Source organism: Panulirus ornatus, chromosome 69, assembly GCF_036320965.1.
Source record: "Panulirus ornatus isolate Po-2019 chromosome 69, ASM3632096v1, whole genome shotgun sequence".
In the NCBI taxonomy this organism is placed as follows: domain Eukaryota; kingdom Metazoa; phylum Arthropoda; class Malacostraca; order Decapoda; family Palinuridae; genus Panulirus; species Panulirus ornatus.
In genome coordinates, this window is record NC_092292.1 from 11,872,568 (window position 1) to 11,885,079 (window position 12,512).

General features: G+C 40.4%; 1 protein-coding gene across 2 annotated transcripts in view; it reads right to left on the bottom strand.

The window, feature by feature from the left end:
- Positions 1 to 12,512, bottom strand: part of LOC139747634 (uncharacterized) — a 78,883-nt gene that overhangs the window by 26,171 nt on the left and 40,200 nt on the right. For both annotated transcript variants that reach the window (XM_071660132.1, XM_071660131.1), the window contains exons 10-12: positions 9,923 to 10,066; positions 8,125 to 8,200; positions 5,500 to 5,620 (exon numbers count right to left, since the gene is read on the bottom strand). In XM_071660132.1, the coding sequence (XP_071516233.1) occupies positions 5,500 to 5,620; positions 8,125 to 8,200; positions 9,923 to 10,066 (341 nt within the window). The remainder of the gene's footprint in view (positions 1 to 5,499; positions 5,621 to 8,124; positions 8,201 to 9,922; positions 10,067 to 12,512) is intronic.

Here is a 12,512-nt window from a genome sequence, read left to right on the forward strand (position 1 = left end):
TCACACATGACAGCTAGAGACTGAGTGTGAACAAATATGGCCTTTGTTGTCTTTTCCTGGCACTACCTCGCTGAAGGGGGGTGGGGGATACCATTTCCTGTGTAGTGGGGTAGCAACTAGAATGGATGAAGGCAAGCAAGTATGAATATGTACATGTGTATATATGTATATGTCTGTGTACGTATATGTTATGTATATGCATTTATATGTGTGCTATATTGCTGGAGGGGATGCTATCTCATGTGTGGCGGAGTGGCGATGGGAATGGATGAAGTCAGCATGTATGAATATGTACATGAGTATATATGTTTATGTCTGTGCATGCAGATGTATGTATACGTTGAAATGTATATGTATGTATATGTGCATGTATGGGCATTGATGTATATACATGTGTATGTGGGTGGGTTGGGCCAATCCTTGTTTGTTTCCTTGTGCAACCTCGCTAACGTGCGAGACAGCGATTAAGTATAATAAATATATATAAATTTGTGTGTGTATGGGCATTTATGTATGTGTGTGTATATATATATATATATATATATATTTTTTTTTTTCATACTATCCGCCATTTCCCGCGACAGCGAGGTAGCGTTAAGAACAGAGGACTGGGCCTTTGAGGAAATATCCTAGCCTGGCCCTCTTCTCTGTTCCTTCTTTTGGAAAATTAAAAAAAAAACGAGAGGGGAGGATTTCCAGCCCCCCGCTCCCTCCCCTTTTAGTCGCCTTCTACGACACGCAGGAAATACGTGGGAAGTATTCTTAATCCCCTATCCCCAGGGGATAAGTAGGTTTTCTGCTACATAATGGTCTTGTTTTGATCTAGTTAGGCTTAGGAATGGGATAAGGAACCTCTTAATTTTTCCGGAGGAAAGTTCCACTATTTCCTAATATTTTATTTTCTAACCATAAAAGTGATATCAATGTTAAATGAAGGTGAGCTTGGGATGGGGGCGAGTTGCCTAGGCAAGGTGGTAGAATAGGGTCAGTGCAAGGATTACCTTACTTGATGCTAGAAGCTTTATTGGTTACAGTTGTACACACATGATGACACTCAGTATGTCTAGATGGGATGATAAGGGACGTAAATGCAAGTCTTTGAGAGAGGGGTGAGTATGCAGCTTGTGGGGATGAAAGGGCCTGGGAAGCGAGTGTGTTTAATGATGATACAGTACTGGTGGCAGATTCAAGTGAGAAACTGCAGAAGTTGGTGACGAGTTTTGAAAAGTATGTGAAAGGAGAAAGCTGAGTGAATGTTAATAAAAGTAATCCCTACTAGTATGGCATCATAACATAAACCATACTAGTTTGGTTGGGGTCCTTTATAGGTTAAATGAAAATGTAATGCAAATTTGATATGCAGTGCAGACTAACAGGTCTTCCGACAGCAAAAGTGTATGTGCAACCATAGTTTGGGCCATAAAGCTCATTTCTCCAGGAATTGGTAGGTTAGGTGAGGTCATGTGCCTTGACCTGCCACCTAGTCAAGGTGCCGATAGAAGGGTGCCCTGCTATACGCCCCACATCATTCAGTGGCTAATTAGCATGTCTTTGGTGCACTAATTATAATATGAAAGTTAAACTGTTAGCATTGAGAATAGTTCTCTCTCAATAATCAATTGGTGGTGACAGAGAAGGGACAAAGAGTTGGCAAAATTCAACAAACTTGATAGGCAAACTTAGTGCACCAAATTTAAGTGTGTGTACAGCAATAAATATAGACAGTTTGCCCATTTTTCCTTTTTCTATGTATCTTTTCTTGCCACATTCCTTGGGACCACCCAAAATTTCCATGGCTGGGCTACTTAAGAGATAAAAGTGTATTAAAGGGAAAATATTTTTCAGCAGATTTTGGTTGCAATGAATATACTAGGTAAGGGGAAAACAGGATTGAAATATATATATATATATATATATATATATATATATATATATATATATATATATATATATATATATATATATAATCCCTGGGGGTAGGGGAGAGAGAATACTTCCCACGTGTTCCCTGCGTGTCATAGAAGGCGACTAAAAGGGGAGGGAGCGGGGGGCTGGAAATCCTCCCCTCTCATCATTTTTTTTTAATTTTCCAAAAGAAGGAACAGAGAAGGGGGCCAGGTGAGGATATTCCCTCAAAGGCCCAGTCCTCTGTTCTTAACGCTACCTCGCTAATGCGGGAAATGGCAAATAGTTTGAAAGATATATATATATATATATATATATATATATATATATATATATATATAATATTTATTTATTATACTTTGTCGCTGTCTCCCGCGTTTGCGAGGTAGCGCAAGGAAACAGACGAAAGAAATGGCCCCACCCCCCCCCCCATACACATGTATATACATACGTCCACACACGCAAATATACATACCTACACAGCTTTCCATGGTTTACCCCAGACGCTTCACATGCCCTGATTCAATCCACTGACAGCACGTCAACCCCGGTATACCACATCGATCCAATTCACTCTATTCCTTGCCCTCCTTTCACCCTCCTGCATGTTCAGGCCCCGATCACACAAAATCTTTTTCACTCCATCTTTCCACCTCCAATTTGGTCTCCTACTTCCCCTCGTTCCCTCCACCTCCGACACATATATCCTCTTGGTCAATCTTTCCTCACTCATTCTCTCCATGTGCCCGAACCATTTCAAAACACCCTCTTCTGCTCTCTCAACCACGCTCTTTTTATTTCCACACATCTCTCTTACCCTTACGTTACTTACTCGATCAAACCACCTCACACCACACACTGTCCTCAAACATCTCATTTCCAGCACATCCATCCTCCTGCGCACAACTCTATCCATAGCCCACACCTCACAACCATACAACATTGTTGGAACCACTATTCCTTCAAACATACCCATTTTTGCTTTCCGAGATAATGTTCTCGACTTCCACACATTCTTCAAGGCTCCCAGAATTTTCGCCCCCTCCCCCACCCTATGATCCACTTCCGCTTCCATGGTTCCATCCGCTGCAAGATCCACTCCCAGATATCTAAAACACTTTACTTCCTCCACTTTTTCTCCATTCAAACTTACCTCCCAATTGACTTGACCCTCAACCCTACTGTACCTAATAACCTTGCTCTTATTCACATTTACTCTTAACTTTCTTCTTTCACACACTTTACCAAACTCAGTCACCAGCTTCTGCAGTTTCTCACATGAATCAGCCACCAGCGCTGTATTATCAGCGAACAACAACTGACTCACTTCCCAAGCTCTCTCATCCCCAACAGACTTCATACTTGCCCCTCTTTCCAAAACTTTTGCATTCACCTCCCTAACAACCCCATCCATAAACAAATCAAACAACCATGGAGACATCACACACCCCTGCCGCAAACCTACATTCACTGAGAACCAATCACTTTCCTCTCCTCCTACACGCACACATGCCTTACATCCTCGATAAAAACTTTTCACTGCTTCTAACAACTTTCCTCCCACACCATATATTCTTAATACCTTCCACAGAGCATCTCTATCAACTCTATCATATGCCTTCTCCATATCCATAAATGCTACATACAAATCCATTTGCTTTTCTAAGTATTTCTCTCATACATTCTTCAAAGCAAACACCTGATCCACACATCCTCTACCACTTCTGAAACCACACTGCTCTTCCCCAATCTGATGCTCTGTACATGCCTTCACCCTCTCAATCAATACCCTCCCATATAATTTGCCAGGAATACTCAACAAACTTATACCTCTGTAATTTGAGCACTCACTCTTATCCCCTTTGCCTTTGTACAATGGCACTATGCACGCATTCCGCCAATCCTCAGGAACCTCACCACGAGTCATACATACATTAAATAACCTTACCAACCAGTCAATAATACAGTCACCCCCTTTTTTAATAAATTCCACTGCAATACCATCCAAACCTGCTGCCTTGCCGGCTTTCATCTTCCGCAAAGCATTTACTACCTCTTCTCTGTTTACCAAATCATTTTCCCTAACCCTCTCACTTTGCACACCACCTCGACCAAAACACCCTATATCTGCCACTCTATCATCACACACATTCAACAAATCTTCAAAATACTCACTCCATCTCCTTCTCACTTCACTACTCCTTGTTATTACCTCCCCATTTGCCCCTTCACCGATGTTTCCATTTGTTCTCTTGTCTTACGCATTTTATTTACCTCTTTCCCAAACATCTTTTTATTCTCCCTAAAATTTAATGATATGCTCACCTCATCTCTCATTTGCCCTCTTTTTCACCTCTTGCACCTTTCTATTGACCTCTTGCCTCTTTCTTTTATGCATCTCCCAGTCATTTGCACTATTTCCCTGCGAAAAATCGCCCAAATGCCTCTCTCTTCACTTTCCTATATTTATTTAATTTACATTTAGTATTTGTTTAAGGCAAATTTCTAGCAGTCCATGGTATACTTTAGACACATGGGAGATGTATAATTAGTGGGTTAGAGGTGCGTTGATGAATTATTATTACATGACCATGGTTGGTCCGGTATATTGATTAATCCGGCAAGGTTTTGGAACCAAGAGTGCCAGAAAATCAGTGGTGTACATGTAGTTGGAAGGCAGATCTTGAGCCGGAGACATCAAAGTTTCAGAATTCAAGGTCCTCAAGGTATGTCACATGTTTGTTTTGGAATAAGCACAGACACCATTTCTGAACTGGAATCGAGAGTGGAGGTTATGGTTGGACAGAACCAGGGCATGTGAAACATCTGGGGTAAACTATGAAAAGGTCTGTGGGGCTTGGATGTGGATAGGGAGCTGTGGTTTCAGTGTATTATACCTGAGAGCTAGAGACTGAGTGTGAACGAATGTGGCCTCTTTTGTCTGTTTTCCTGGCGCTACCTCGCTAAAGCAGGGGGTAGCAATGCTGGTTCCTGTGGGACAGGGTAGCACCAGGAATGGATGAAGGCAAGCAAGTACGAATATATACATGTGTATATATGTATGTGTCTATTCATGTGTATGTATATGTAAGTATAAGTGTATAGGTTGATATATATATGTATGTATATGTGCGTGTATGGGCGTTTATGTATGTATACGTGTACATGAGTGGATGGGCCATTCTTTCTTCATCTGTTTCCTGGCGCTACCTTGCTGATGTGGGAAACTGCGATCAAGTATAATAATATAAATAATGAGGAAGGGGCTTGTGAGAACATCATTACACAATCAGGTGTAATGATTCTATCATGATAACATTTCAAAATGATTGTGCACACAAGAGATAGCAAGAGGATGTATGTGAAGCAAATAAATCTTGTGACAAGAAAAGGATCACAAATTTGGTAGAAAAAGTGGGTGACTGATACTGGTTTTGGTACTTTATAGGTGGCAACTAAAGACTGGATGTATGTAAGTAAGACCTAAGTTTGTCGGTTCCTAATATGAAACTGTGAAGGTGGGAAAGGCAATCAGGTAAAAAAAAACTATATTTTGTTACTAACGATACTATTTTTGACAATGTACTGCCTTACCTTGATGACAGAATTTCCATCAATGACCTGTTCAGCAAACCATTTAGCAATATCAGTTAGTCGGGAGGCCCTAATACAGTTGTATTCCTCTGGACTTGGTTTTGACAAGCCTTCACGATACCTGAAAAATTGGAGATGAAAGTTTCACCACCTTACACCTGTTGATAGAACAATTCAGGATGTTTCATAAAAAGCAAGTTGTGCACTTGTGAAAAACAAACGTTTGAGCTAAACTCTCAATTGCCCTCCACTGTACAGCTCTCATAACAAAGCCATTCAAGTCAGTAAGTGACGCTGGTGTAAATACAACTTATAATGTCATGGTCATGTTCAACAAAAGCAACCAAGAGAACAACTAATATGTGTCCTGGAAAACTGGATAAGAAAATTCTTTTTTTTTTTTTTTTTCAAACTATTCGCCATTTCCCGCATCAGCAAGGTAGCGTTAAGAACAGAGGACTGGGCCTCTGAGGGAACATCCTCACCTGGCCCCCTTCTCTGTTCCTTTTCTTGGAAAATTAAAAAAAAAAAAAACAAGAGGGGAGGATTTCCAGCCCCCCGCTCCCTCCCCTTTTAGTCGCCTTCTACGACACGCAGGGAATACGTGGGAAGTATTCTTTCTCCCCTATCCCCAGGGATAATATATATATATATATATATATATATATATATATATATATATATATATATATATATATATATATATATATATATATATTTTTTTTTTTGTCGCTGTCTCCCGCGTTTGCGAGGTAGCGCAAGGAAACAGACGAAAGAAATGGCCCAACCCACCCCCATACACATGTATATACATACATCCACACACGCAAATATACATACCTACACAGCTTTCCATGGTTTACCCCAGACGCTTCACATGCCTTGATTCAATCCACTGACAGCACGTCAACCCCGGTATACCACATCGCTCCAATTCACTCTATTCCTTGCCCTCCTTTCACCCTCCTGCATGTTCAGGCCCCGATCACACAAAATCTTTTTCACTCCATCTTTCCACCTCCAATTTGGTCTCCCTCTTCTCCTCGTTCCCTCCACCTTGACACATATATCCTCTTGGTCAATCTTTCCTCACTCATTCTCTCCATGTGCCTGAACCATTTCAAAACACCCTCTTCTGCTCTCTCAACCATGCTCTTTTTATTTCCACACATCTCTCTTACCCTTACGTTACTTACTCGATCAAACCACCTCACACCACATATTGTCCTCAAACATCTCATTTCCAGCACATCCATCCTCCTGCACACAACTCTATCCATAGCCCACGCCTCGCAACCATACAACATTGTTGGAACCACTATTCCTTCAAACATACCCATTTTTGCTTTCCGAGATAATGTTCTTGACTTCCACACATTCTTCAAGGCTCCCAGAATTTTCGCCCCCTCCCCCCCCTATGATCCACTTCCGCTTCCATGGTTCCATCCGCTGCCAGATCCACTCCCAGATATCTAAAACACTTCACTTCCTCCAGTTTTTCTCCATTTAAACTCACCTCCCAATTGAATTGACCCTCAACCCTACTGTACCTAATAACCTTGCTCTTATTCACATTTACTCTTAACTTTCTTCTTTCACGCACTTTACCAAACTCAGTCACCAGCTTCTGCAGTTTCTCACATGAATCAGCCACCAGCGCTGTATCATCAGCGAACAACAACTGACTCACTTCCCAAGCTCTCTCATCCCCAACAGACTTCATACTTGCCCCTCTTTCCAAAACTCTTGCATTTACCTCCCTAACAACCCCATCCATAAACAAATTAAACAACCATGGAGACATCACACACCCCTGCCGCAAACCTACATTCACTGAGAACCAATCACTTTCCTCTCTTCCTACACGTACACATGCCTTACATCCTCGATAAAAACTTTTCACTGCTTCTAACAACTTGCCTCCCACACCATATATTCTTAATACCTTCCTCTTAAAATTATGTAATCAATCTTAGCTGCACCCACCAAGCTGCCCTAACTTATGACTTGCAAATCTGTTTAATAATTTGCTTTTCCTTAACAACAAATTCCTTATTCATATGAAACAATAATGTTTTCATAGCTTTTCTGCACATGAATCAAAAAGTTACAAAATGTTACGTGCATGTAACTTGTATAATTAAGATTGGTGGATCTGGAAGATTTTGTGTTCTTCCTTAACTAGAAATGGTTAAATCTTAGTTCTTAAAAAAATTCTTTATATTTTTTGTGCAACTTCTCAGAAATGAATGAAAAAATATCATACATTTTGTACAATGGAGGGAGGCCAAGAAATCAGTTGTGCTCTGAAAAGGTTAAGTATGCAGTTTACACAAATCACCTATATGATAATTACAGTATGCATATTACATAATATTATACCAGGTTAAGATTTACAAAATAAGGATATTGAGTTAATGGAGTTGAAGAGGCATAGCATCGTAAGAAATATCTATAAGCTCAAAGCAAAGAACTAAGAAAGGAAAAGGCTGACAAAGGTGAAGACGGAGTCTTGAAATGGATTCGAAAAGACAGTTCTCACCAAGATCTCTTACAGTAAAGTGTTTAAGGAAATATTTTATTTCATCTTTTAAGAGACACCAAAGGTAAAAGTAAGATATTTACTTGTATTTACTCAACATTTTCTGAAGTGGCTCAAAACCTTGCAGGTCCCAGTCTTCCACCAATGGCACCTCTGAATCTGAAAATAAACCAAAGATAGTATTTCACTGATCTTGAAGAATTAACACAAAATTCATGAGTGGCTGTTTAAAAAATACATTCCTTGGACATAAATCCAAATGGATAGAAAATTATTGTCAAAGTAGAGAAAAATTATTTCTGCCATAGAATAACACATAAACAGGAAAGATGATTATTTCATGTATTGAATACATGAAAAACTGGAGGGAGTGAAGTGTTTTAGATATCTGGGAGTGGATCTGGCAGCGGATGAAACCATGGAAGCGGAAGTGAATCATGGGGTGGGGAAGGGGGCGAAAGTTCTGGGAGCGTTGAAAAATGTGTGGAAGTCAAGAATATTATCTCGGAAAGCAAAAATGGGTATGTTTGAAGGAATAGTGGTTCCAACAATGTTATATGGTTTCGAGGCGTGGGCTATAGATAGAATTGTGCGGAGGAGGGTGAATGTGCTGGAAATGAGATGTTTGAGGACAATATGTGGTGTGAGGTGGTTTGATCGAGTAAGGAATAAAAGGGTAAGAGAGATGTGTGGTAATAAAAAGAGTGTGGTTGAGAGAGCAGAAGAGGGTGTTTTGAAATGGTTTTGGTCACATGGGGAGAATGAGTGAGGAAAGATTGACCAAGAGGATATATGTGTCAGCGGTGGAGCGAACGAGGAGAAGTGGGAGACCAAATTGGAGGTGGAAAGATGGAGTGAAAAAGATTTTGAGTGATCAGGGCCTGAATATGCAGGAGGGTGAATGGCGTGAAAGGAATAGAGTGATTTGGAACGATGTGGTATACCGGGGTCGACGTGCTGTCAGTGGATTGAACCAGGGCATTCTTTCGTCTGTTTCCTTTCGCTACCTCGCTAACGCGGGAGACAGCGACAAAGCAAAATAAATAAAAATAATAAATATCTTTGATGGAACTCCCTCAAGGGGATGGCCATGGCAATTGAGTCTCCATAGCTAGTAAACTCCAGTGCCACTTCTTAGCTTTAGTTCCTCACCCTTAACAGGCCACTAGCAGAGGGTAACTCTAGTGCAGTGCTTGCAGAAGCTCCTACCTAATGTCCCTATTACTAATTCTACCTAATGCTCCTACCTATATGTTCCTTCCTATTACTTCCATCTATTGCTCCTAACATTCTGCCAAAAAGCAGGGTTAGTTCATAGTGCTAACCACAAGAAAATCTTTGATTTACTATGAATGAGCTGTGGGAGTTCAGTATTGTCAAGTGTTATGTATGACAAGGAGAGATTGTAGTAGTCCACATGTGCATGAGGCAGAAAGAAAAGACAGCTACCTGGGTCAGAGGAGTGCAACTTGATAACCAATGAAATGCTGGCTCACTTCGTGGGTGTCTCTAACCCACCCAATACCCAAGCAGGTAGTACAGGTAATATACCTCCCTGACTGTTGGCTGCCTACCAACCATTGTCTACTTACATGTATTGATTAAATATATCAATTCAAGATTCGAGCACAAAGTATAAACTTTTCTTTACAATAAGGAGCTTTTCTTTACACTACAAAATGTATCAGAATATGAGATATAATTTACAACCCCGTTAAGAGCTTGAAGATTTTACATATCTATATAAATCAAAGTTTCTTCTTGAAATAAATGATGTTAATAACCTCCACACTACCCACTCATGGACATGTAAGAATACTATAATTTCCTTACATTCAATAACACTAAAAGACCCCATAGGCTGTTGCAAGTTATACTTACATTTACTTGCACTAAAAGACCCCAAAGGCTGTTGCAAGTTGTTAACTAATGTGCAAAGTCCTGGCCAGATCTGTTGCTTACTCTTCATTGCCTCTGACATGAGCATACCTCTCTCACATCGAACCCATTCGAACAACAGGCGAACTGAAACAAAATTATTTGATAAAAATAACGATGAAAGAAAGTTATGATAGAGAGAATTTTGTGTACATAATTTTTCCCCTCCCCCCAAAAATATATCTCAGTACATAGGAGATGCAGATTACTGCTCATATACTTCCTGCATATTATATGAATTACTAACAAAAGCAGGATGACGGAATTGGAAATTCTCTTTTAATTCAGGCTGGGGTGACTGAATGTGTGTGTTTGTAGTGAAGATGAAAATATGGTGCTACCTGTTTAATGATAAAACTCAGATGTTCTGGTTCTGAGTCAACCAAAGTTGAAGGGTAAAGGGATGCAATGATTTGGGAATGTTTGAGGGATAAAGTCTGAGGTTAGTAAGAAGTTGAGTGAAAGAAGGGGTAGGTTTGCTGATGAAGAATGATCTGAGGGATCATGTTAATAACCGTAAAAAAGTGAGTTCAAGACTGATTTGCATTAGTATGAAAGTAGACTACACAAGGTTGGTGATTGTTAATGTAAAGCTCCAGTGAGATGTGGAGAAAGAAATGCATTTTGAAAGCAGCAGAGTAAGTGATTGAGCAGTGTCTTCTTTGGTCAAATATCATAGAGAAAACACTGTCCATGAAACTCACAAAGTACTTTACCCAGTCCCTTCTTTATCAAAGGCCCAGCTAACCAGAGAGCAGTCCAAGCAACGATGACCCAGGAACTACTACAGCATTATGAGGAGGTCACCTACCAGCAGTCTCAGTTATCAGCACTACTTCCCAATGGCTTAACCATTTCCCTGGCAAGAGATACACTTTGCCTTAAGGTGACCCAAAACTATGCAGGGTAAGGATAACAGGTGGACTTGTATACCTAGAGAACACTGCAATACTCACTCCTTTTAGCAACATGGCAGACATCAGCTTCCTCTCCCCAGTGGGAACAGCAGCCACAAGTGATATCTTACACCTATTGCATTAATGTTAGCATGACATGATAATCTTTCAACCAGCACAGCAAGCATCAGTTTCCACTCCTAAGAGGAAAAAATACCCATTGCACTAATAAGCTATATTTACTTCACTAATGTAAACATAACACTCTTTCCTTCAATTAACTTGGCAGGATACCTTTACCAGCACAACATAAATCCATGTCCTCCCTATCCCAAATAGCTCCACTAATGTGGTATGTCAATTGTACCAACATACGTAGGCTGAAATCAGTTGGGATTGTGATAATGAACTGTGGTTAAGCAGAGTAGGACTTCCATTCTTTCTAGAAAATACTGGGAGAACAGAGGAAACAGGCTGCCATCTCAACCAAGCCTGCAACCAAACAGCATCTGTTCAAGGAGAGTCTAATCCTTAAACTATACAGTACTACAACTGGCACACATTCCTCACTCCTATTATCTTCCGACATGAAAGGATCCTTGATGCTCAGCATCCCAGGATGCTCTGCATCACATCAGTGCCTGTTAAATGAAATGCCATGCCTGCATGACCATACTGATAATGTCTGGGGACTCCAGCAGTATAATGGCCACAACAGTAAGGATGAAAGTCATTTTCCTGAAGAAGGATGCTCTGAAAGTTAGACTTTACAGACTTCTACTTCTTTGGAGGACTTGAGAAGGGATACCTAATGCTCATCAGTGGTGCCTGTACAGAAGAAGGATGCAGATGGTCTCCCCACCCCCTCATTTTTAATGCATATGCATGAATAATCACCCACCTCTCATAATAATTTTTGCCTAAACCAGCTGAGGGCTCAATTCCTTACACTGAAACAATCCCACAACCCCTTCTCCTACAGTGGCGCTACCCCTTCTTAAGCTCTTGCCCACTCATTGATCCCTGGCTTTAACCCTAAGACATTAACAGCCCATTCTTTCCCCTTTTCCTAGGGCTTTATTTCACTCAGAGTTAAACATCCAAGTTCCTATCTTCAAACATACTACATATCTTTTTGTTTTCCTCAACCTCATTACATCAATGCACATTCAGACATCCTAGCCTGAGGCTTTGAGGAGGATGAGTTTTCCTTGTTAGCACCTTATTCTGTTAAACATTTAGAAACTGAAATATACGGAGGGGAAGATTTCCAGCCTCCTGCTCCTGCCCCTTTTAGTTGCCTTCCATGACACCTGGGAATATGTGGGACCTATTATTTCTTCCCTATCCCAGAGATAAATGAAAAATTACAATAATTAGATAATGGAATGGTTTACAGAATCAACTACTACAAAAGGATGATAATATCAAAAGAAAATACGCATAAAAAAGGTGGCTATTAAAAAAGGGTGTTATACAGCCATTCTGTATACAAGCGCAACAGCAGAAGTTAAACAAGTGCTGTAATTACTGATGTTCACAATGATTGGGATGGTCCATATTTTGTAACTGTATGCAGGAGCAGTATAAGGCTTTGTCACAACAAATTAGTGAACTCATGGCTTACTCTGAATCTC